Below are 27861 nucleotides of genomic sequence, written 5' to 3' on the forward strand. Positions count from 1 at the left end.
TCCTTTTTTGTCTGCTTAATGTCACACAAAGCATTCAGCCTGGGAAAATATGAAGGATAGATCAAAATAAAGTGAGTGCTGAAGAGTCATCAGATTTCATTAAAAAGATATCTGATGTTTAAAGAATGCACTAGAGAAAAAAAGTGACACCTTTAAACAAGAGCAAACAACTGCTTAATTTATATTTGATAAACATAATCCTAAATTCAGCAATGTTTATGTTAGTAACATCCCATTGACAGCACACTATGCATATAATCTACAAATATCCATATACTGTTTTCTTTGTTGTAATAGTATGAACATGACACAATATATGTCTACAAAAGTTCTTTACTTCATTTGGGTTGCGAGTCTTCCATTGTCAAACTGAATAAAAGGGGAATGGTTGAGATCTAAAACAAATAATTAAATCTCACCGCATGTTAACCCTCCTGCCTAATCAGGAACCTCCTTTTTAGCTCACCTGGCCCAAAGGGCCAAGTGAGCTTTTCTCATCACTTGGTGTCCAGCTTCTGTCGTCGTCCGTTGTCGTTAACTTTTACAAAAATCTTCTCTACTGCGCCAAATTAAACCAAACTTGGCCACAATCGTCATTGGGGTATCTAGTTTAAAAAATGTGTCTGGTGACCCAGCCAACTAACCAAGATTTCTACCATGGCTAAAAATAGAACATAGGGGTAAAATGTAGATTTGGCTTATATCTCTGAAACCAAACCATTTAGAGCAAATCTGACATGTGTAAAATTATTTATCAGGTCGAGATTTATCTGCCCTGAAATTTTCAGATGGATGGGAAAACCCCTTATTTTGGTTGCTGCCCCTAAATTGGTAATTCAAAGGAAATTTTGCCGATTTTGGTAATTATCTTGAATATTATTATAGATAGAGATAAACTGTAAACAGCAATAATGTTCAGCAAAGTTAGATCTACAAATAAGTCACATGACCAAAATGTCAATTTTTACTAATTTTTGTAAATTTTTGTTTTCTTTTACAAAAATCTCCTCGGAAACTACTAGGACAAATTTATCCAAACTTGTCCATAATCAGCATTGGGGTATTTAGTTTTAAAAATGTGTCCGATGACCCTACCCGCCAACCAAGATGGCCGACATGGCTAAAAATAGTACATAGGGTAAAATGCATTTTTTGGCTCATATCTCTGAAATCAAAGCATTTAGAGCAAATCTGCTGGGAATGAAATTCTTCATTAGGTCAATTTGTATCTGCTCTGAAATTTTCAGACCAATCAGGCAACTTGTTGTTGAGTTTCTGCCCCTGAACTGGTAATTTTAAGAAAATTTTGCAGCTTTTGGTTATTATCTTGAATATTATTATAGATAGAGATAAACTGTAAACAGCAATAATGTAAAGGAAAGTAAGAGCTACAAATAAGTTAGCATGACCAAAGTGGTCAATTGAAGCCTAAAGGAGTTATTGCTCTTTATAGTCAATTTTTGACAATTTTCAGAAATTTTGTAAATTTTTGTAAATTTTTACAAAATATTTTCCACTGTCACTTCTGGGCCAAGTTCATTATAGGTAGAGATAATTGTAAGCAGTAAGATTTTCAGTAAATTAAGATCTACAAACGCATCACCAACACCAAAACCCAATTTTGTCATGAATCCTTGTGTCCTTTGCTTAATATGCACGTAGACCAAGGTGAGTGACACAGGCTCTTTAGAGCATCTATTCATTCCCCTGGTAGCGGAGGGGGCATTCACATCTCTACGTCCCAAAATTGGTTTCCGTTCTCTATCTTAAGTTTGTCTCAACCAAATAATATGTAACTTATAAACAATGCTCATACCACAAAACACAGATCAGGTTTGATATTTGGTAGCTGGAAAATTGATGAATTTTTATACAACTGCAAAAATTTTAATTTTTTGGTCGTATATTGCTATCACGTTGGCGTCATCGTCGTCGTCGTCGTCCGAATACTTTTAGTTTTCGCACTCTAACTTTAGTAAAAGTGAATAGAAATCAATGAAATTTTAACACAAGGTTTATGACCACAAAAGGAAGGTTGGGATTGATTTTGGGAGTTTTGGTCCCAACATTTTAGGAATTAGGGGCCAAAAAGGGCCCAAATAAGCATTTTCTTGGTTTTCGCACTATAACTTAATTTTAAGTGAATAGAACAAGGTTTATGACCACAAAAGGAAGCTTGGGATTGATTTTGGGAGTTTTGGTTCCAACATTTTAGGAAATAAGGGCCAAAAAAGGGCCCAAATAAGCATTATTCTTTGTTTTCGCACAATAACTTTAGTATAAGTAAATAGAAATCAATGAAATTTTAACACAAGGTTTATGACCACAAAAGGAAGGTTGGGATTGATTTTTGGAGTTAAGGTCACAACAGTTTATGAATTAGGGGCCAAAAAGGGGCCCAAATAAACATTATTTTTGGTTTTCGCACCATAACTTTAGTATTAGTAAATAGAAATCTATGAAATTTAAACACAAGGTTCATGACCATAAAAGGAAGGTTGGGTTTGATTTTGGGAGTTTTGGTCCTAACAGTTTAGGAATAAGGGGCCAAAAGGGTCCAAAATTGAACTTTCATCAAAAATAGAATAATTGGGGTTCTTTGATATGCCGAATCTAACTATGTATGTAGATTCTTAATTTTTGGTCCCGTTTTCAAATTGGTCTACATTAAGGTCCAAAGGGTCCAAAATTAAACTTAGTTTGATTTTAACAAAAATTGAATCCTTGGGGTTCTTTGATATGCTGAATTTAAAAATGTACTTAGATTTTTAATTATTGGCCTAGTTTTCAAGTTGGTCCAAATGGGGGTCCAAAATTAAACTTTGTTTGATTTCATCAAAAATTGAATAAATGGGTTCTTTGATATGCCAAATCTAACTGTGTATGTAGATTCTTAATTTTTGGTCCAGTTTTCAAATTGGTCTGCATTAAGGTCCAAAGGGTCCAAAATTAAACTAAGTTTGATTTTAACAAAAATTAAATTCTTGGGCTTATTTGATATGCTTTATCTAAATATGTACTTTGATTTTTGATAATGGGCCCAGTTTTCAAGTTGGTTCAAATCAGGATTCCATATCAAGTATTGTGCAATAGCAAGAAATTTTCAATTGCACAGTATTACACAATAGCAAGAAATATCTAATTGCACAATATTGTGCAATAGCAATTAATTTTCAATTGGAGTTATCTTTCTTTGTATAGAATAGTAGTTGATAATATATGTTGGAAATTTGCCAGACATGACTATGATGTCGTTTTCTATTTTTATTTGCCAATAACTTTATGTAAATAACTTCATTGGAAATTTGCCAATATAAAATGTTGCTGATGAAGCTTTTTTTCCTTATCTTATCTAAAATGTTTTTAGATAATGTATGTTGGACATTTGCCAGACATGACTATGATGTCATTTTCTATTTTTATTTGCCAATAACTTTATGTAAATAACTTCATTGGAAATTTGCCAATATAAAATGTTGCTGATGAAGTTTTTTTTATTGTTTTATACAATAAACAATGTATATTCACTTTTACTACCAACCAATCTTTACCATTCAGTGATAACAAGCACTTTATTTTACATTTTAATATTTTATGATGTTTTTAAAAGAGTAGTTATTGTTGCAAACTCCATCAGAAATTTGAATCGATATCAGTTTTGGAAAAAGGGAAACGGGGATGTGAAAAAAGGGGGGGGGGGATTTAAATTTTTCTCATTTCAGATTTCATAAATAAAAAGAAAATTTCTTCAAACATTTTTTTGAGAGGATTAATATTCAACAGCATAGTGAATTGCTCAAAGGCAAAAAAAAATTTTAAGTTCATTAGACCACATTCGTTCTGTGTCAGAAACCTATGCTGTGTCATGATCAACTATTTAATTTTAGATTTAAAAAGTTTGAAGAAGAAATCTTTAATTGATTTGTAAAATCTTGACATTTGTTTTGTGTAAAAAAAAACCATGTAATGTCAAAAATTTGATCACAATCCAAATTCAGAGCTGTATCACGCTTGAATGTTTTGTCCATACTTGCCCCAACTGTTCAGGGTTCGACCTCTGCGGTCGTATAAAGCTGCGCCCTGCGGAGCACCTGGTTCGTTTCTGTTCTCTTAACTGTAACTTGCTGTAACCAATTGTTATCAAACTTGTACACACTGCTTATCACCACAAAACATAGATCTAAAATGAATTTTGGTGGCTTCAGTTTTACCGTTCTAGGGTTATGCCCCTTTCCAAATAGAAAAATTGCTGAATTCTATCGTTTCCCTGATCTAATTTAAGTTTGTCTCAACTCTCAACTAAATGTTATTAAATGTATATTTAATGCTTATAACCACAAAACTCAACTTAAGTTCAAATTTTGGTAAGGTCACTTTTACAGTTCTTTAGTTATGTCCCTTTATAACGATATATGCATAGTCTAGTGTCCCTATGGACACATTCTCCATTTATTTAAATCATGTCTGGTGTTTATGACAGATCTTTGATTGTCTCACAACTATTTTGGAATGAGAGATTCAGGGTTTAACCTACCTGTATTGTAGAAACCAGCATGCACACGCTGAAATGTCTTACCTGCTTTACTGAACATTGATTTTATGTTGAAAACAAAGATTTCCCTACAATTATCACATAATTTTAACCTTTTCCAAGATGTTTGACAATGGGGTCAAGGTAAGATAAATCCTTTCAGAATGACAGGAACACCTTACAAGCATTCCATTTACTAAATATAGTTGACCTAATGCTTATAGTAATTGAAAAAAGAGACAAACATGAAAATGATCTCAAGTCAGATGAAGTATGCCAGACTGACATGTACCCCTTACAATCATTTCATCACATCCAATTGACCTACTGCTTATCAGAGAAAAGGACCTCATCAATTAAATTTAACTTTGATCTCTGATCCATGAAATTTAGTTTAAACATATTTATATATAGTGGATTGGGAAACAAGTATATTAATCCTTTTCCACTTTGCGGGTGTGAGTGCTGCCTTGTAGCAGCATTAGCCTACTCTTTTTCGAAATCTACAAGGGTGGCTTGTACGTGCAAGAGATATGGCTCTCTCTTAACATGGGTCAGCCATTTATCGTCCCCTTCCGACGGACTATCATCGTTTCCTCAAGACCATACTCGCAAATGGTGTCAAGGAAGAAATGAGGTAGAGGTCAGGTAAACCCTGTCTAACAGACATGTAGATGTTGCAAAGAACCCATGTACCAAATATAGTTATCCCATTACTCATAATAAGTGAGAACTTAATAATACTTTTTTTCAAGTTGTCACTAAACCATGATAAGGTCTAGGACAATGGACATATAACAGAAGGAAACTTTGTAAATTAAGGTATCTGCATACAAGGTATGAAGCATCCAGGTCTTATAGCTTCTGAAATATGAAGCTTTATACAAATTGGTTACACAGCCGCTGGTGGCAACCCCCATGTCTCACACACTGTGACTTTTGTCAAAGGTGAGACAAAAACTGCCAATTGTTGAAGACCTTTTGGTTTTGGTTTAGCAAGGTTGGTTTGTTCCTCAAAAGTATTAAAATTATGATGTACATGTTTGTTATGTAAAACCAATGTTAAAGTTATGTTATATAAAAGTTGAAATGATATGTCAATGCGTGATGCATTTTATTATTTGACCAATAAACTATTACTCATGTTTCAACACTAGTTCCTCTAGGAGAGATTTGGGATCTGAAAGAGGAATGAGTTTTATCTCCTGCTAAAAAAAACCAAAAAAAACTTTTATATTATACTTAAGGGGGTTTGCGGGTCTAAATCATTTTTTTTTATTTAATATAGGATATTGCTATATTTTTCTATAAATGAACTTTATCTTATACTTAATAGAAAAATGAAATAAAAAAATGGGGTCACCGTTTATTTACGTTCACAATATGCCTTCGAAAGAAGCATACATTTTTGTTAAAGTCCTTTTTTTCTGTTGAACTAATAGGAGAAATAGCGGTAATATCGAAATAAAAAAAGAACTAAATCACAGAAGTCGCTTAAATTTTACAATTATTTAGTTTATGTACAGTTAATTCAAAAACAACAATAAAAAATATAGTTCACTGATGAGCTACAAAAGATATTTCAATTTTAATGCCAAAAAATGTCATTTTTGCACCAAAGGGAGGTAATTTTTAGCTTTTTCAATGATATCTACATTTTAAAAGTCACCTGGGGCCAACAAGAATTGAATTTTTGGAATGATTTTTGTACCATATGATAAAGTAACAACTACTAAAGGTAATTAATAAAATTTGTAATGAAAAATAAATGTTTATTTTTTTCTGAAAATCTTATACCCGTGAGCCTCCTTAAAACTATAGCCAAACCAACAAAACTTGTTGAAACAAGAAACAAGTTTATAAGAAATTATTTTATTCACAAAAATTATAACAAAGTACATCAATAAAAAATAAAAGAGTTAATTACTAATGTTTAATAACTGCACATGATATTATAAATTTTGGTTGACTTAATTAACATCTAAATGCCATAATAAATCGTTATTTATTTTCAATATATAGTCTGAGAAGTTCTACTTAAATTCTTCTATCATAGCTAGATGTGTGTGTAATTTGGGTTTTTACTAGTCTGAGATTACTTTGATGTCAGTCTGTGTTTTCGGGGAAAGTGAGTCTACATAGCAGTCTACATAGAAGATTTGACTGAAGGCATAAAGTTTCTGTGTCTAAATCACAATGGATCCTTTCCCAAACAATTCAATCATAAATCATGTTTTCTCATATATTTTTCTCCATGACTATTTAAATGTTTATTTGTATAAAAAACTGAAAGGAGTACGTTCAGTAAGACCTCTTTTTGGCCCCAAAATATAGCAGTTTTACAAAATTGTTAAAATGTAAATCTTTAGTTATTTATTGGACAGTAGAATGCTTCTGCTACATAGATATGGGCTGTTTTTGACAATACAATGCACATATATCCGGTACTAGCACCATTAAGTCATGCTAAATTACTGAAATCCTCATAATTCTAGCATTTTAGTTAAATTTTAGACGGTTTTCGTGTAAAACGAAAGTGGCCGCATTCGTGTTCATCCTTAATATTGAAATGTAAGTTGTATTTGATGATAATATATAACATATATAAAGGTTGAAGATGAACACGGATGTGGCCACTTTCATTTTTACCAAAAAACATCTGAAAAGTGACATTTTTCGGCATATTATGTAGATTTTTCATATTTGAGCTTGAATCGGATCGTTTTTAATGATTAAATCTGTTAAAATCTTTCACATAAACTAATTAATTCAAATAAAATAGATACTTAAGTGTTTAAAAAGTGGTCAAAATATTTTGTCAGATGAACCTGAAGTTTGAGGCCAAAATTGGTCCTTACCGGACCTACTCCTTTATTCCCTTCAACCCTCCATAAGTCTTTGTAAAACTAAAACTGAAAGTAGAATGTCACTTTTTGGTTCCTTTAATATGACATTGCACAGTATAATAAATATTATCAAATACATGGTTGTCAACTAAACGTACTACATTTTGGTTGGCGACTCCAAATTTGTTTTAATTGGAAATCTACTTCAAACATCACTCCCTATCTCTGCTACTTACCATTAATGCATTATCTAATTATCCATGAGTTTTAACCCTGTCTAAATTGACAAAACTGTTTATTAGGGGTACACAAGCTGCCTGACATGATTCTACTAAATTTTCATAAGTGATTGGAATTTTGAATATGAGAATTGAACTTCAAAAGGTCAGCTTAAAGTGGATCAGGCCTATTCGATGTTCCTGTCAGAAGTGCCAAATGTTTTGCTTTTTTTTAATCTAAACAGAGAGGGAATGAAAGTGGTCAGAAAAAAAAGGGGTCCTGGACCATTCAAGCTCAAAAACTTTAAAACAGGTATGTAAAAGGGACCATTTTCAATGAAATGATAGGGTAAATAGAGGTGTTGGTGTTGGTCCAAAACTGTAGTATAAAAAGATGAAATATAGCTTCAAAGAATAAGCAAATAAAAAATATAGGTCAACAATGAGGAAAAAAGAATATATTGCCGTAAAACCTAAAATTTTGGCCGGAAAATGGTGAAATTGGGTGAAATATCATTTTGAGCCTTTCCCAGACACTCATAATAACGGTAATATTTTTTAGTGACAAAAATACAATAATTTAACATTTTTAATTAATCAAAATATTAAAAAAAATAATAGTGAATTTACAACACAGACTGTTCCAGTGCTTGGTAATTCATGCATGATATTATATTCCGTGGAATAGTCCTGATCCCCTTCAAGTACAATAGCAAACTGTAAAAAGAGATCAAATCTCAATTCAAATAAATTGCTTGGAGGGAGATCTTTTACTTTGGTTGAAAAAGATGACATCTATGTGTGCATACAAATATTACAAAAATCACAGTCAAAAGAGTGAATTCATATTTGAAATTATGGTAAAAATACCAATATCACAGTTTGTTTCATACTTTGAATAAACTTTATAAAATAAACATTAAAAAAAGTTCATAACAAAAAAAACAATGGTCAATAAACCTGAGCATTACACAATATCCAATATATCTATAAAAATGGGATCATAAAACTTTACAAAATTTATTATGTATACTATATACAAATAGAATAAATCCTATGTCCTTTTTCCCTGACTTATATTATAACAATATGATAAAAGATTCAAAAAAAATTCTAGAGGTATCGTGAGCAAAGCTAAAAAAATAATATCACAGCCCCTAGCAAAGTCCATGCTTTAGTAAGGGAAAACTAAAAAATAATTGCAATCAATATTTCATATATTATCTACAATTCCTGAAGAAAATACGAGCTGCACTTTGATATTATATGGTGAAGATTCTGCAGAAATTTCATGCAATCAAAGATACGGCCATGCATTGGAACTTTTTTGTTTAAAATATGGACTCCTTTCTTGTATGTTCTTGTATGTTCTTGTATGTTCTTTAAGACCAGGCCTGAAAATAGTGGTTTTATACCTAAATGGCAAGATACAGTCTGGTAAATTAAAAAAAATGGCTAACATAAAAAGTTATCTGATGTTAGCACTAACCATATTTTTGAAGCATCAAAGGACATATTGTCAAGCTTTGATGACACAATTTGACAGTGATTACAATAAAGTGATATCTTCAACATGTCAATGTTACTTACACCGAAATAAGCCTTATAATCTGTAGCTACCTTATAAAATCACTAATCACTTTGTTGATTATACAAATCCCTGATATTTCAGTGATTTTACAAAATCCCTGATTTTACAAATGCACTGTAACATATATATATCAGTTAAATATTAACAAAATTATAATAAAATATAAACAAAGGAAATATCAGTTAAATATTAACAAAATTATAATAAAATATAAACAAAGGAAATATCAGTTAAATATTAACACGGAATGCAACTCAGCATAGACACTTTGCATGTTTTATCCCAAACATTCTTTTACAATGATTTTGTTGGATGAGGAGTTGAAAAATTAGATGCAAGGTAAAAATTTGCCAGCCTAGACAGATGCCAAGTGATGACAACTGCTCACTTTGTAATTTTCACAATCATTATACTATTTAACTTTCTTATTTTGCTCAGTACTTGTACTGTTAAGGATTGTTTCTTTGATGTTGTTCTCTGTATTTTTATCCTTCGATTCATTCATTTCTTCTTTGTCTCCTAAAGCATTAGAATCTTTTACACCAGTTAAAATTCCAACTTTCACAGAAAATTCTATTCCTTTGATCCTATCATCTGTAAGAGATCTACTTAAATAATCTTTATCATGGTCAGGCAGTGGAATTTTAAACCTTTCTACTCTAGCTCTGGTTTTTCTTGCTGTGACAATATTGTTAACTTTGACCTTCATATCATGCAGAATACCTCGAGGATCCACCTCTGGTAATGGGGGACATTTACATTCATGTCGTACATGGGTATACTGGAAATAAAAAGTTTTTCAAATATCATTAAACTTAGTTTTATTAATAATTACTGTTGATATATACCAGAACATTTGTTTTACATAGATGTCAAAACAAGCAATGAATACAAGTATAATGTCAACGGATATCCCAGTACAGCATGTCAACATAAATTTGATCTGCTTTACAAAAGTTCAACAGGACACTTGTTATAAATAAGCCATAATATATAGATATAGGATGTGGTATGAGTGGCAATGAGACAACTCTCCATCTTAGTAACAAATTTATAAAAGTAAACCATTATAGGCCAATGTACGGTCTTCAACACAGAGTCTTGGCTTATGTTCCTATTGTAACTGAAGGTCATTTGGTAAACTCGAAGTGTCTATTTTATGAAAATGAAAATGTAGGTCACCATACCTTTAAGTTAACTTTAGTTGAAGTGTTGTTTTTTTCAATGATGAATAACCACCATCTCCTTTTATATACTTATCACTTCAATACTTCAAAACACGTACATGTATTAGATTCAGAAAAACATAAAAAAAACATACATATGCACACTCTGGTATTTATCTAGTATTTGTCTGATGTTGCATTTTCCCAGCATACTTTAAATTTAACTAAATTTAATTTCATTAAATTTTGTAAGTTTTGTAAATTTTGCAAATTTTGTACTTTCAATTTCATTAAATTTTGTAAGTTTTGTAAATTTTGTAAATTTTGTATGTTTAATTTCATTAAATTTTGGGTTCTTTTAATACACACTTCCTTCAGCCTTAATGAACCTATTTAAATATTATATACCTTATGAATGAGACAATCAAATAATTCTGCCCTTTTAAAAGATGATGGGTGAGTACTTAACCATTCTGGTTTAGATCTGCCTTCAAGCTGCTCAGCCAAGCTCATCATTGTCCAGAATACAGTTCCACATCTGATGTCGTAACACGCCTGTAAATAATTTGTAACATGTTTTTTTTAAATGTATTACATCAATATATATTGCATTTTTTTTAAAGTCAAAACAAGATGTGTATCTATGTGGAAAAATGTAACAATTTGCAATATATAGTCATATTAAAATAAAGACATGGTTCTGGTTACTGAATTCTCAAGTCTTCCTTCTTTGGGAAACAGTAGCTATTTTAGTAAGACTTGAACCTTTGCACAATAAAAATTTTGTTTATTCATCATATTGTTACATTACATTAATACTTTTATACATTCATGTATTTTGGAAGTTTGAACTGGTTTTGCTTTTATTTCTATGGCCATTGTGATCTATTTTATTATGTATGATTCTATGAACAGAGCTACTGGTTACAAATAAATGCATCACTGCAGAATTATAACAGATGACCCATTTCACATTACTGGCAATGTTTTTTATGTATGGAATCAGTGGCGGATCCAGAACTTTTCCTAAGGGGGGGCCCGCTGACTGACCTAAGGGGGGGGGGCCCTTTCCAGTCATGCTTCAGTGATTCCCTATATAATCAACCAAATTTTTCCCACGAAAGGGGGGGGGGGGCCCCAGGGCCCCCCCTGGATCCGCCTATGGGAATAGAACTTCTTTTTCTGTATAAGGTATTAGTTGATAAATGGATCTGTAGCAGACAAAACAATAATGTGTCCATAGATGACCCACGTGCACTATCATTTTCTTGTTCAGTCGACTGTGAAATTTGGGTAAAAACTCTAATTTGGCATTAAAATTAGAAGGATCATATCACAGGGAAATTGAGGGAACATGTGTACTAAATTTCAAGTTGATTGAACTTTAAATTCATCATAAACTACCTTGACCAAAAAATTTAATCTAAAGCAGGACAGACAACAAATAGACGAATAGACACACAGACCGAACAACATAATGCCCTTAGGTTGAGCATAAAATGTATATTTCAATTTCAAATCACCAGAAGGTCATATATATAAAAATCAGCATACAAGAAGTAAGATATATAGAAGGTACTGTTGTTAGTAATAGACTTTTAGAAATACTACTTGTATTGTTCTTATTAGGACTTACTTTTGCTGCCAGTTCTAAGCCAACTTTATCTGCTTCATTCTCCAGGAATCTACTGTAAGGTAAATCTAACAGAACCTAACAAGATAAAATGTAACAGTATAAAGAATGATCTTACTTCCAAACCACATTGTATGAACAAGGATTGAAACAAGAACTGAAAGCAATGCAAATTATTTCTATTCTAATTGAATGGAATAAGTTTAATATAGTTTATAGCTGTTAGATATCACAATGAATAGTCCTGAAACCATGTTTATTAAAGCTGTAGTAAATTCACAAGTCTTTGAAGTAGTCAATAATCAATATAAGTCATTTAAAATTCAGTGTTGCTCATATTTTAATATGACAATTTTTAAAAGGCATAACTCATATAGTAAATCAACTTTTATCAAAATATTGTTATCATACATTCGCACATGTAATACATCTATCTCTTACGTTGACAACTTTGTTCAGGAACCAGTGAAAAACAATGGCTATCCCATCATTTGGCATTAAGGCCCATAAAGTGGTCATGGTAGATATCACAAGGTAATCAACTAACTGTAGCCGGCTTAAATTTTCTGCCTGCAAAAAAAATACAACAGTTATTATGATGTCGCCTTGCTCTTTTCAAACTTATCAATTGTAGTATGGCTGTTTACCAGCATACCATGCAGTAAGCTGCTGATAGTTTAGGGTAACTTCTGTGCATTCCTGGGTATAAGATATTTTATTTATTATTTTATTATAAAGAACTGTTATTATTATTTTATTGGAAAAAAAATGCATGGAAATATTTGAGCTTTTTATATATGTTTGTTGTGGTTTGTGTTGGTGGTTAGTATGGTCTGTGTAAACACGGAAATATTTGAGTGTGTTTTGTTTGTTGTGGTTTGTGTTGGTGGTTAGTATGGTCTGTGTAAACACGGAAATATTTGAGTGTGTTTTGTTTGTTGTGGTTTGTGTTGGTGGTTAGTATGGTCTGTGTAAACACGGAAATATTTGAGTGTGTTTTGTTTGTTGTGGTTTGTGTTGGTGGTTAGTATGGTCTGTGTAAACACGGAAATATTTGAGTGTGTTTTGTTTGTTGTGGTTTGTGTTGGTGGTTAGTATGGTCTGTGTAAACACGGAAATATTTGAGTGTGTTTTGTTTGTTGTGGTTTGTGTTGGTGGTTAGTATGGTCTGTGTAAACACGGAAATATTTGAGTGTGTTTTGTTTGTTGTGGTTTGTGTTGGTGGTTAGTATGGTCTGTGTAAACACGGAAATATTTGAGTGTGTTTTGTTTGTTGTGGTTTGTGTTGGTGGTTAGTATGGTCTGTGTAAACACGGAAATATTTGAGTGTGTTTTGTTTGTTGTGGTTTGTGTTGGTGGTTAGTATGGTCTGTGTAAACACGGAAATATTTGAGTGTGTTTTGTTTGTTGTGGTTTGTGTTGGTGGTTAGTATGGTCTGTGTAAACACGGAAATATTTGAGTGTGTTTTGTTTGTTGTGGTTTGTGTTGGTGGTTAGTATGGTCTGTGTAAACACGGAAATATTTAGTGTGTTATATTTGTTGTGGTTTGTGTTGGTGGTTAGTATAGCTGGTTGAATTGTCTAATATTTTTGGCAAGTCCTGCAATCCTTTTTGTGGATTATAATATATGCTCAAATGTAATCAAGAAAAAAATACTCAGATTATATAAAAATATTTTACACAATTTCATGACATTTCTTTTCAAACATGTACATTTTTTTCTAATTTAAATATCAATACATACTGTATGTTTCAGAATAGCATGAGACATTTCATGGGCTAGTACAAAAGCTAACTGATCCACATCATGTACAAACTCTATCAGCCCTCGGTTTACAAATATATGACCTGTCTAAATATAAAAGTACAAAATATTTACTGGTATGTCAAATTTTTTTACATGATAATATAACAACTATAAATGTTATGCACTACTTTTGTACTCATTGTTACTATTTGTTTTATGTTTAAATATAGAGAAACAAGGCACATCAAGATATGTAAGGGGATCGCAGGTCTAAATCAATTTTTTTATTTAATATAGGATTTCGCTATATTTTTCTATAAATGAACTTTATCTTATACTTAATAGAAAATGAAATAAAAAAATGGAGTCACCGTTTATTTACGCTCACAATCTGCCTTCGAAAGAAACATACATTTTTGTTAATGTCCTTTTTTCTGTTGAACTAATAGGAGAAATAGCGGTAATATCGAAATAAAAAAAGAACTAAATTACAGAAATCGCTAAAATTTTACAATTATTTAGTTTATGTACAGCTTATTCGGAAACAATAATAAAAAATATAGGTCACCGATGAGTTAAAAAAGATATTTCAATTTAAATGCCAAAAAATGTAATTTTTGCACCAAAGGGAGGTAATTTAGAGCTTTTTCAATGATATCTACATTTTAAAAGTCATCTGGGGCCAACACAAATTGATTTCTTGGAATGATTTTTGTACCATATGAGTCAGAGTATTACTAATTCTTAGGCAAGTGAACCCTTTATTGGCCTATATTTAAAAACAAATTAATTCTTAGGCAATTTAACCCTTTCTTGACCTATTATTTAAAAACAAATTAATCAAAGTGTGGTTCCAGATGATCTCAGTAGGTGATTGGTTAAGTTAAAAGGTCACAACATATATCAGCTCTAATTATTGTTTAAGTTGTTCACTATAACATATGAATATATATTTTATTTAATACAACATTCTACGTTAAAAGAAGTCTTTCATTTATATATGCTTCCTTTTGATCCAGAGATGCATATATATGCAGCATATATGAAGTGTGTGTGCATCAATTTTGTAAGTGAATGACTTAACCAAGAATGTGAAGGTTCTCAAAAGAGAGTTTGGTCTTGGTTTGTCTTTATAGATGGTCAGAGATGTCTCCATAGAATAGAATTAGATGGTATGAGTTATTGTACCCGTTGACAGCAGGATTGAGGTTTCCCTATACTAACTAGTAATAGGATAGCATTTACAGCAGGATTGAGGTTTCCCTATACTAACTAGTAATAGGATAGCATTTACAGCAGGATTGAGGTTTCCCTATACTAACTAGTAATAGGATAGCATTTACAGCAGGATTGAGGTTTCCCTATACTAACTAGTAATAGGATAGCATTTACAGCAGGATTGAGGTTTCCCTATACTAACTAGTAATAGGATAGCATTTACAGCAGGATTGAGGTTTCCCTATACTAACTAGTAATAGGATAGCATTTACAGCAGGATTGAGGTTTCCCTATACTAACTAGTAATAGGATAGCATTTACAGCAGGATTGAGGTTTCCCTATACTAACTAGTAATAGGATAGCATTTACAGCAGGATTGAGGTTTCCCTATACTAACTAGTAATAGGATAGCATTTACAGCAGGATTGAGGTTTCCCTATACTAACTAGTAATAGGATAGCATTTACAGCAGGATTGAGGTTTCCCTATACTAACTAGTAATAGGATAGCATTTACAGCAGGATTGAGGTTTCCCTATACTAACTAGTAATAGGATAGCATTTACAGCAGTATTGAGGTTTCCCTATACTAACTAGTAATAGGATAGCATTTACAGCAGGATTGAAGTATCACTTTACTTACTGGTAATAGGATAGCATTTACAGCAGGATTGAAGTATCACTTTACTTACTGGTAATAGGATAGCATTTACAGCAGGATTGAGGTTTCCCTATACTAACTAGTAATAGGATAGCATTTACAGCAGGATTGAGGTTTCCCTATACTAACTAGTAATAGGATAGCATTTACAACAGGATTGAGGTTTCCCTATACTAACTAGTAATAGGATAGCATTTACAGCAGGATTGAGGTTTCCCTATACTAACTAGTAATAGGATAGCATTTACAGCAGGATTGAAGTATCACTTTACTTACTGGTAATAGGATAGCATTTACAGCAGGATTGAGGTTTCCCTATACTAACTAGTAATAGGATAGCATTTACAGCAGGATTGAGGTTTCCCTATACTAACTAGTAATAGGATAGCATTTACAGCAGGATTGAGGTTTCCCTATACTAACTAGTAATAGGATAGCATTTACAGCAGGATTGAAGTATCACTTTACTTACTGGTAATAGGATAGCATTTACAGCAGGATTGAAGTATCACTTTACTTACTGGTAATAGGATAGCATTTACAGCAGGATTGAGGTTTCCCTATACTAACTAGTAATAGGATAGCATTTACAGCAGGATTGAAGTATCACTTTACTTACTGGTAATAGGATAGCATTTACAGCAGGATTGAGGTTTCCCTATACTAACTAGTAATAGGATAGCATTTACAGCAGGATTGAGGTTTCCCTATACTAACTAGTAATAGGATAGCATTTACAGCAGGATTGAGGTTTCCCTATACTAACTAGTAATAGGATAGCATTTACAGCAGGATTGAGGTTTCCCTATACTAACTAGTAATAGGATAGCATTTACAGCAGGATTGAAGTATCACTTTACTTACTGGTAATAGGATAGCATTTACAGCAGGATTGAGGTTTCCCTATACTAACTAGTAATAGGATAGCATTTACAGCAGGATTGAGGTTTCCCTATACTAACTAGTAATAGGATAGCATTTACAGCAGGATTGAAGTATCACTTTACTTACTGGTAATAGGATAGCATTTACAGCAGGATTGAGGTTTCCCTATACTAACTAGTAATAGGATAGCATTTACAGCAGGATTGAGGTTTCCCTATACTAACTAGTAATAGGATAGCATTTACAGCGGTATTGAGGTTTCCCTATACTAACTAGTAATAGGATAGCATTTACAGCAGGATTGAGGTTTCCCTATACTAACTAGTAATAGGATAGCATTTACAGCAGGATTGAGGTTTCCCTATACTAACTAGTAATAGGATAGCATTTACAGCAGGATTGAGGTTTCCCTATACTAACTAGTAATAGGATAGCATTTACAGCAGGATTGAGGTTTCCCTATACTAACTAGTAATAGGATAGCATTTACAGCAGGATTGAGGTTTCCCTATACTAACTAGTAATAGGATAGCATTTACAGCAGGATTGAGGTTTCCCTATACTAACTAGTAATAGGATAGCATTTACAGCAGGATTGAGGTTTCCCTATACTAACTAGTAATAGGATAGCATTTACAGCAGGATTGAGGTTTCCCTATACTAACTAGTAATAGGATAGCATTTACAGCAGGATTGAGGTTTCCCTATACTAACTAGTAATAGGATAGCATTTACAGCAGGATTGAAGTATCACTTTACTTACTGGTAATAGGATAGCATTTACAGCAGGATTGAGGTTTCCCTATACTAACTAGTAATAGGATAGCATTTACAGCAGGATTGAGGTTTCCCTATACTAACTAGTAATAGGATAGCATTTACAGCAGGATTGAGGTTTCCCTATACTAACTAGTAATAGGATAGCATTTACAGCAGGATTGAGGTTTCCCTATACTAACTAGTAATAGGATAGCATTTACAGCAGGATTGAGGTTTCCCTATACTAACTAGTAATAGGATAGCATTTACAGCAGGATTGAAGTATCACTTTACTTACTGGTAATAGGATAGCATTTACAGCAGGATTGAAGTATCACTTTACTTACTGGTAATAGGATAGCATTTACAGCAGGATTGAGGTTTCCCTATACTAACTAGTAATAGGATAGCATTTACAGCAGGATTGAAGTATCACTTTACTTACTGGTAATAGGATAGCATTTACAGCAGGATTGAGGTTTCCCTATACTAACTAGTAATAGGATAGCATTTACAGCAGGATTGAGGTTTCCCTATACTAACTAGTAATAGGATAGCATTTACAGCAGGATTGAAGTATCACTTTACTTACTGGTAATAGGATAGCATTTACAGCAGGATTGAGGTTTCCCTATACTAACTAGTAATAGGATAGCATTTACAGCAGGATTGAAGTATCACTTTACTTACTGGTAATAGGATAGCATTTACAGCAGGATTGAGGTTTCCCTATACTAACTAGTAATAGGATAGCATTTACAGCAGGATTGAGGTTTCCCTATACTAACTAGTAATAGGATAGCATTTACAGCAGGATTGAGGTTTCCCTATACTAACTAGTAATAGGATAGCATTTACAGCAGGATTGAGGTTTCCCTATACTAACTAGTAATAGGATAGCATTTACAGCAGGATTGAGGTTTCCCTATACTAACTAGTAATAGGATAGCATTTACAGCAGGATTGAGGTTTCCCTATACTAACTAGTAATAGGATAGCATTTACAGCAGGATTGAAGTATCACTTTACTTACTGGTAATAGGATAGCATTTACAGCAGGATTGAGGTTTCCCTATACTAACTAGTAATAGGATAGCATTTACAGCAGGATTGAGGTTTCCCTATACTAACTAGTAATAGGATAGCATTTACAGCAGGATTGAGGTTTCCCTATACTAACTAGTAATAGGATAGCATTTACAGCAGGATTGAAGTATCACTTTACTTACTGGTAATAGGATAGCATTTACAGCAGGATTGAAGTATCACTTTACTTACTGGTAATAGGATAGCATTTACAGCAGGATTGAGGTTTCCCTATACTAACTAGTAATAGGATAGCATTTACAGCAGGATTGAGGTTTCCCTATACTAACTAGTAATAGGATAGCATTTACAGCAGGATTGAGGTTTCCCTATACTAACTAGTAATAGGATAGCATTTACAGCAGGATTGAGGTTTCCCTATACTAACTAGTAATAGGATAGCATTTACAGCAGGATTGAAGTATCACTTTACTTACTGGTAATAGGATAGCATTTACAGCAGGATTGAGGTTTCCCTATACTAACTAGTAATAGGATAGCATTTACAGCAGGATTGAGGTTTCCCTATACTAACTAGTAATAGGATAGCATTTACAGCAGGATTGAGGTTTCCCTATACTAACTAGTAATAGGATAGCATTTACAGCAGGATTGAGGTTTCCCTATACTAACTAGTAATAGGATAGCATTTACAGCAGGATTGAGGTTTCCCTATACTAACTAGTAATAGGATAGCATTTACAGCAGTATTGAGGTTTCCCTATACTAACTAGTAATAGGATAGCATTTACAGCAGGATTGAGGTTTCCCTATACTAACTAGTAATAGGATAGCATTTACAGCAGGATTGAGGTTTCCCTATACTAACTAGTAATAGGATAGCATTTACAGCAGGATTGAGGTTTCCCTATACTAACTAGTAATAGGATAGCATTTACAGCAGGATTGAGGTTTCCCTATACTAACTAGTAATAGGATAGCATTTACAGCAGGATTGAAGTATCACTTTACTTACTGGTAATAGGATAGCATTTACAGCAGGATTGAGGTTTCCCTATACTAACTAGTAATAGGATAGCATTTACAGCAGGATTGAGGTTTCCCTATACTAACTAGTAATAGGATAGCATTTACAGCAGGATTGAAGTATCACTTTACTTACTGGTAATAGGATAGCATTTACAGCAGGATTGAGGTTTCCCTATACTAACTAGTAATAGGATAGCATTTACAGCAGGATTGAGGTTTCCCTATACTAACTAGTAATAGGATAGCATTTACAGCAGGATTGAGGTTTCCCTATACTAACTAGTAATAGGATAGCATTTACAGCAGGATTGAGGTTTCCCTATACTAACTAGTAATAGGATAGCATTTACAGCAGGATTGAAGTATCACTTTACTTACTGGTAATAGGATAGCATTTACAGCAGGATTGAGGTTTCCCTATACTAACTAGTAATAGGATAGCATTTACAGCAGGATTGAGGTTTCCCTATACTAACTAGTAATAGGATAGCATTTACAGCAGGATTGAGGTTTCCCTATACTAACTAGTAATAGGATAGCATTTACAGCAGGATTGAGGTTTCCCTATACTAACTAGTAATAGGATAGCATTTACAGCAGGATTGAGTATCACTTTACTTACTGGTAATAGGATAGCATTTACAGCAGGATTGAGGTTTCCCTATACTAACTAGTAATAGGATAGCATTTACAGCAGGATTGAGGTTTCCCTATACTAACTAGTAATAGGATAGCATTTACAGCAGGATTGAAGTATCACTTTACTTACTGGTAATAGGATAGCATTTACAGCAGGATTGAGGTTTCCCTATACTAACTAGTAATAGGATAGCATTTACAGCAGGATTGAGGTTTCCCTATACTAACTAGTAATAGGATAGCATTTACAGCAGGATTGAGGTTTCCCTATACTAACTAGTAATAGGATAGCATTTACAGCAGGATTGAGGTTTCCCTATACTAACTAGTAATAGGATAGCATTTACAGCAGGATTGAAGTATCACTTTACTTACTGGTAATAGGATAGCATTTACAGCAGGATTGAGGTTTCCCTATACTAACTAGTAATAGGATAGCATTTACAGCAGGATTGAGGTTTCCCTATACTAACTAGTAATAGGATAGCATTTACAGCAGGATTGAGGTTTCCCTATACTAACTAGTAATAGGATAGCATTTACAGCAGGATTGAGGTTTCCCTATACTAACTAGTAATAGGATAGCATTTACAGCAGGATTGAAGTATCACTTTACTTACTGGTAATAGGATAGCATTTACAGCAGGATTGAAGTATCACTTTACTTACTGGTAATAGGATAGCATTTACAGCAGGATTGAGGTTTCCCTATACTAACTAGTAATAGGATAGCATTTACAGCAGGATTGAAGTATCACTTTACTTACTGGTAATAGGATAGCATTTACAGCAGGATTGAAGTATCACTTTACTTACTGGTAATAGGATAGCATTTACAGCAGGATTGAGGTTTCCCTATACTAACTAGTAATAGGATAGCATTTACAGCAGGATTGAGGTTTCCCTATACTAACTAGTAATAGGATAGCATTTACAGCAGGATTGAGGTTTCCCTATACTAACTAGTAATAGGATAGCATTTACAGCAGGATTGAGGTTTCCCTATACTAACTAGTAATAGGATAGCATTTACAGCAGGATTGAGGTTTCCCTATACTAACTAGTAATAGGATAGCATTTACAGCAGGATTGAGGTTTCCCTATACTAACTAGTAATAGGATAGCATTTACAGCAGGATTGAGGTTTCCCTATACTAACTAGTAATAGGATAGCATTTACAGCAGGATTGAGGTTTCCCTATACTAACTAGTAATAGGATAGCATTTACAGCAGGATTGAGGTTTCCCTATACTAACTAGTAATAGGATAGCATTTACAGCAGGATTGAGGTTTCCCTATACTAACTAGTAATAGGATAGCATTTACAGCAGGATTGAAGTATCACTTTACTTACTGGTAATAGGATAGCATTTACAGCAGGATTGAGGTTTCCCTATACTAACTAGTAATAGGATAGCATTTACAGCAGGATTGAGGTTTCCCTATACTAACTAGTAATAGGATAGCATTTACAGCAGGATTGAGGTTTCCCTATACTAACTAGTAATAGGATAGCATTTACAGCAGGATTGAGGTTTCCCTATACTAACTAGTAATAGGATAGCATTTACAGCAGGATTGAGGTTTCCCTATACTAACTAGTAATAGGATAGCATTTACAGCAGGATTGAGGTTTCCCTATACTAACTAGTAATAGGATAGCATTTACAGCAGGATTGAGGTTTCCCTATACTAACTAGTAATAGGATAGCATTTACAGCAGGATTGAGGTTTCCCTATACTAACTAGTAATAGGATAGCATTTACAGCAGGATTGAAGTATCACTTTACTTACTGGTAATAGGATAGCATTTACAGCAGGATTGAGGTTTCCCTATACTAACTAGTAATAGGATAGCATTTACAGCAGGATTGAAGTATCACTTTACTTACTGGTAATAGGATAGCATTTACAGCAGGATTGAGGTTTCCCTATACTAACTAGTAATAGGATAGCATTTACAGCAGGATTGAGGTTTCCCTATACTAACTAGTAATAGGATAGCATTTACAGCAGGATTGAGGTTTCCCTATACTAACTAGTAATAGGATAGCATTTACAGCAGGATTGAAGTATCACTTTACTTACTGGTAATAGGATAGCATTTACAGCAGGATTGAGGTTTCCCTATACTAACTAGTAATAGGATAGCATTTACAGCAGGATTGAGGTTTCCCTATACTAACTAGTAATAGGATAGCATTTACAGCAGGATTGAGGTTTCCCTATACTAACTAGTAATAGGATAGCATTTACAGCAGGATTGAGGTTTCCCTATACTAACTAGTAATAGGATAGCATTTACAGCAGGATTGAGGTTTCCCTATACTAACTAGTAATAGGATAGCATTTACAGCAGGATTGAGGTTTCCCTATACTAACTAGTAATAGGATAGCATTTACAGCAGTATTGAAGTATCACTTTACTTACTGGTAATAGTATAGCATTTACAGCAGGATTGAGGTTTCCCTATACTAACTAGTAATAGGATAGCATTTACAGCAGGATTGAGGTTTCCCTATACTAACTAGTAATAGGATAGCATTTACAGCAGGATTGAGGTTTCCCTATACTAACTAGTAATAGGATAGCATTTACAGCAGGATTGAGGTTTCCCTATACTAACTAGTAATAGGATAGCATTTACAGCAGGATTGAGGTTTCCCTATACTAACTAGTAATAGGATAGCATTTACAGCAGGATTGAGGTTTCCCTATACTAACTAGTAATAGGATAGCATTTACAGCAGGATTGAGGTTTCCCTATACTAACTAGTAATAGGATAGCATTTACAGCAGGATTGAGGTTTCCCTATACTAACTAGTAATAGGATAGCATTTACAGCAGGATTGAGGTTTCCCTATACTAACTAGTAATAGGATAGCATTTACAGCAGGATTGAGGTTTCCCTATACTAACTAGTAATAGGATAGCATTTACAGCAGGATTGAGGTTTCCCTATACTAACTAGTAATAGGATAGCATTTACAGCAGGATTGAAGTATCACTTTACTTACTGGTAATAGGATAGCATTTACAGCAGGATTGAGGTTTCCCTATACTAACTAGTAATAGGATAGCATTTACAGCAGGATTGAGGTTTCCCTATACTAACTAGTAATAGGATAGCATTTACAGCAGGATTGAGGTTTCCCTATACTAACTAGTAATAGGATAGCATTTACAGCAGGATTGAAGTATCACTTTACTTACTGGTAATAGGATAGCATTTACAGCAGGATTGAGGTTTCCCTATACTAACTAGTAATAGGATAGCATTTACAGCAGGATTGAGGTTTCCCTATACTAACTAGTAATAGGATAGCATTTACAGCAGGATTGAGGTTTCCCTATACTAACTAGTAATAGGATAGCATTTACAGCAGGATTGAGGTTTCCCTATACTAACTAGTAATAGGATAGCATTTACAGCAGGATTGAAGTATCACTTTACTTACTGGTAATAGGATAGCATTTACAGCAGTATTGAAGTATCACTTTACTTACTGGTAATAGGATAGCATTGACTGCAGGATCATCAACTATAGCTACTGTCCACATTATATCCTTGACCTGACTGATGTCTTGATTAGCATTAATCAGTACATTCAATGTATTCAGAACTACACCATAGTACAAGTGATTAGCAGGGAGGAACTTTCCCTTTAATTCAGCACATAACTGCAAATAATAGAAACCCAATGAATGAGACACATACAACATAAAAAATAAAAAAAGTTAAATCCAAAATTAACTGTCCAACTACTAGAAATAAAAACACTACAAAAATGTACTAGGAGGTGGTTAATGGTAATATTTATCAAAATTTAGGAAATTGATCAATTGTTGCAAATACAGAGATTTTTTTATGCCTAACTTTCCACAACAAGAATGTTCAGTCAACATTAAATAACTGAATCTTAAACCAATAATTTGGTCCTTAAAAATGCTTGATAATATGTGAAAACTTTCCCTGGTATGTAATTTTAAAAATCTGGTAAAATAAACAATATTTAAAATGTGATTAGGTGTTTGAAGTTCAAGTAAACATGGTAAACAAGTTAACAAACCTTTTGAGCTTGAAATTCCATAATTTTATCAAACTGATAATCTGTAAAAGCAATAAACCTCTCTCTTCCTGAAACTGGTGCCACCTGGAGATGTTTCCAATGGTAAACATAAAAACAGCAGCCTAACAAGGTGATTAGTAATAGCAGTTCATGGCGCTTTTTCCTGGCAGAATGAAAGAAGTATCTTCGTTTTTTATCTGGAAGTGCTTGCCACCATTGTCTAAAACCTCTGGAATAGCATAATAGAATATGAAATATAAAAACTTAACAACAGCCTTATTGATTAAATAAGGTTATAAAACTATTGTTGTCTAAAACCTCTGGAATAGCATAATAGAATATGAAATATAAAAACTTAACAACAGCCTTATTGATTAAATAAGGTTATAAAACTATTGTTCAATCGTTGTAATGAACATGATGTTTTTGGTCATTTCTCATGGTTTGAAGCATTTATATAATAGACAACTATATTATGTTTTTTCTGCATTGTTATTCTGTGACAGACTTGTTTAAAGCATTGTACAAGATCTGACATGTCTTACCATATTGTTTATGAATCTTACTATTTGAGTACAGTAAGTGATATAACAGCAAATGATTATATAATTCAACATCATCAGATCAAAGTATTGAGCTGGCTTACAGTAATTGCAAGCATTTTTTTGAAGATATTTTTCATTTTTGTTGTATTTGTGATTGTGGTATATTAACTGGTATGCTGTTATTATAGAGTTGAGTGCTTTTCCTTTACTGATTATTGTACATGTAATACTTAAACAATATTGTATAGACATCTTTCTATTATGTAACCACCTTTTAAAATGAAGGTCTAATACAAAGCAAGGTTCATATTCAAATGACATTAACAAGTTCTTGACCTCAATATGCATTTAACTTGTCACTGGACAAGAACAGTTATCATCATACATTCACATCGTATCTACACTAAGGAATATTCAATAAATTGAAATCTGGAACAGACATTTATTGAAGACAGATTTTTAAAACTCTGTAAACCAACCAACCAAAGAAAAATTCTACAAAACATTATAGGAAGCAAACAAAACAATAATACATTCTATTATACATGTTATATGTCATAACAATTATTTATTGTTGTCAAAAAAATGTTTCAATTCTATTTTTAATTTGATATAAAAAATAATCCAACCATCATGACTGTTCAACAAACATTATTTCCACAATCTTATTTCCAGAAAAAAATTACCCTTTTATATTAACTTTTTAAAATCATATTGTGAAAAAGAAAAGTTTTGTATCATTACAATCAGTGATGCTGCAGAGTAAAATAAAAAGTGCCCTGCAAAATCTAGGACGGACTAGTTCATTAAAAATATATACCTGTGAAGTAGTACCAGCTTAAAATAAAGAAGTTACCCTTATATCAAATTTGAATATTTTTTCATTACTTTATTCAGAAGGAAAACAGCTTATAGAATTTACATGATTTTTAAATGAATCAATTTGATATTAATAACAACTAAACATCATTGAGATGGGAGTCATCTCTGTGGGCCCCGCTCTGAATAATTATGTGTAGTAAAAAATTATATTATCATAAAACATGGGGTTTTCAACTGATACAAAAGTTTGTGACCTTGATCCTTGACATTAGGGAGTTGGTTAATATACATACATGTCAAGTATAAACTTTTAAATCATAAAGGTTCTCAAGACACAATGCGGACACGATCTTTACCATAGGACATGGGATTGTCAACTGAAACCAAAGTTTTGAACCTTGACCTTTGACCTAGGAAGTTGTACATACATTAAGACCCTATGGTATTGGTTAATAAACATGTCAAGTATAGACTTTGAATAATAATGGTTCTCAAGATATGGAGCACACGATTTGTTATGATTGAACAGGCGGATGGACGAACAGACAGGCGGACAGGTGGATGAACAGACAGGCTGACAGGCTGATGGACAGGCAAACAGACAAACAGGCGTACGGACTTACAGACCCAAGGACATCTTACACCTCTGACCAATAGGTCAAAGCATTCACTTACCGTCCACTAATAATTCCTGTTCCTTTCAAGACATTCCTAATAATTGGCCAAACTGTTGGATCAAAATGACGTCTTGGACTAGTATGAAATTTGCTGTGTTTATTTGGTGATTGACGATTATAACAGAATTTTGTGAAATTAAGCTGAAGTAATAAATTTTTTCTTTTGCTGTTTTGATGAAAAATATGAATAGATTTCCATGTTTTGTGTACAATGGTTCTATATTGACTAGGATTGTTAAATTTAAAGAGTGATCCTGTTCTAACCAAATGCATTGCTATAAAATTACAATCACATAACCCTAAAAAGTTCTAATCATTTAGCATATCATGTAGAAATTTCTTGAGACGGTCATGTTTTCTTCCTCATGTTTATTGTGAAATGTGAAATGGTAGTCAAAACGAAAGTAGAACACAAGGGAGATAATACAACAAAAGTTTAAGCTAATGACCAACTAAAAAGTTAATCTTTTATCAACAGTAACGGTCAATAAACGTTTTCAATAAATACAAAGAAAATGTACAAGATGTTATGATAGATTGTAAACATTGTCTCAGCACCAAACAGTTTTATGAAACATTTAGGAATTATGTTGGGGAAGTTTTTACACTGAAGTTTGTGATATTTTATAAGACCAATATTGGGCACTTTAGATGTCTCTTCTTGATGCTAGCTTGCACAAAGTATGTTAATATAAAAAAAAAGAAGAAAAAAGTGTGGTATGATTGGCAGTGAGACAACTCTCCACAAGAGACCAAAATGACACAGAAATTAACAACTATAGGTAACTATAACCAGTATATTTTAGATGCAAGAATGTTAAAATGTGGAATTTGAATAATTGTCATAATTCAGTATTAGTTAAGATATTTAGCACTAGCTTAAGAAATAATTTACTTGATAAATAGTTAATATAAATCTTCACAATTTTAGATAAGTGTAAAGCAAATTATTATGTAATCCCCTGAGGGCTAAATGACAATAGAGAATTAAGGATTAGAGAAGTGTTATAGACAAAAAGGATTTCTTACTTTTTAAGATAATTTAGGTTATGTCACAAAGACCTGATATTTGGGAAAATAGATAAAATAGCATTATTATGTAAATTAGATAAATGAGTATTAATGTTATGTTAATTGAATTATGAAATATACAATATATATTAGTTGACCATGTAGTAAGAGACACTTGCCTTATAGTCACGTATTGGACACTGGTGTTATAGACTTGGATTTATATTAGACATGCTGTTTTATCATGTCTCATTGTCATTATGTGAGAGTTGGACTTGTCAATATTAGTGATCTTCAGAGAACTTCCCTGATATGGACAATCTAAACTTGACCATTCCCCAAACCAAGAACATGTACATGTATATATATTTAGTAATGTTTTATTACAGGATTCAGTAAATTAATTAATGATTTCACCATAATTTTTTTGTACATATTGTAATATCTTATTGAAAGGAATCAGTGATTCAATTGCTTCACAATATATTGTTATATCTTATTGACAGGATTTAGTAATTCACTTGAACTATATGATATGTGTATAACATTTTTTTTTTATGATGCATTTTGTATTTTAATTGAAGATTGCAATCTTGGCAACGAAGGGAAGGGTATAACCAGTATATTTTAGATGCAAGAATGTTAAAATGTGGAATTTGAATAATTGTCATAATTCAGTATTAGTTAAGATATTTAGCACTAGCTTAAGAAATAATTTACTTGATAAATAGTTAATATAAATCTTCACAATTTTAGATAAG

The 27861-nt window shown here is 32.7% G+C and overlaps 1 protein-coding gene across 1 annotated transcript; it reads right to left on the minus strand.

Moving 5' to 3' along the window:
* Window positions 1-7898: 7898 nt before the first annotated feature.
* On the minus strand, window positions 7899-26515 carry LOC139528174 (metalloendopeptidase OMA1, mitochondrial-like). The gene is made up of 8 exons (XM_071324048.1): window positions 26088-26515; window positions 24046-24274; window positions 23483-23656; window positions 13731-13838; window positions 12427-12555; window positions 11989-12063; window positions 10761-10907; window positions 7899-9967 (listed from the first exon to the last, which is right to left on the minus strand). The coding sequence occupies exons 1-8, from the start codon at window positions 26360-26362 to the stop codon at window positions 9599-9601; spliced, it is 1506 nt and encodes a 501-aa protein (XP_071180149.1). The 5' UTR covers window positions 26363-26515; the 3' UTR covers window positions 7899-9598.
* Window positions 26516-27861: the final 1346 nt, after the last annotated feature.

Source organism: Mytilus edulis, chromosome 1 (genome assembly GCF_963676685.1).
Source record: "Mytilus edulis chromosome 1, xbMytEdul2.2, whole genome shotgun sequence".
Lineage (NCBI taxonomy): Eukaryota > Metazoa > Mollusca > Bivalvia > Mytilida > Mytilidae > Mytilus > Mytilus edulis.

Excerpts from the sequence above, each read along its gene's own strand:
- LOC139528174 (XM_071324048.1), bottom strand. The coding sequence starts at position 26,362 with ATGCATTTGGTTAGAACAGGATCACTCTTTAAATTTAACAATCCTAGT. Across the intron at positions 12,064-12,426 it reads TCCTGAACAAAGTTGTCAAC|GTTCTGTTAGATTTACCTTA; the intron begins GTAAGAGATAGA and ends TTATCTTGTTAG. Across the intron at positions 10,908-11,988 it reads GCTTAGAACTGGCAGCAAAA|GCGTGTTACGACATCAGATG; the intron begins GTAAGTCCTAAT and ends AATTATTTACAG.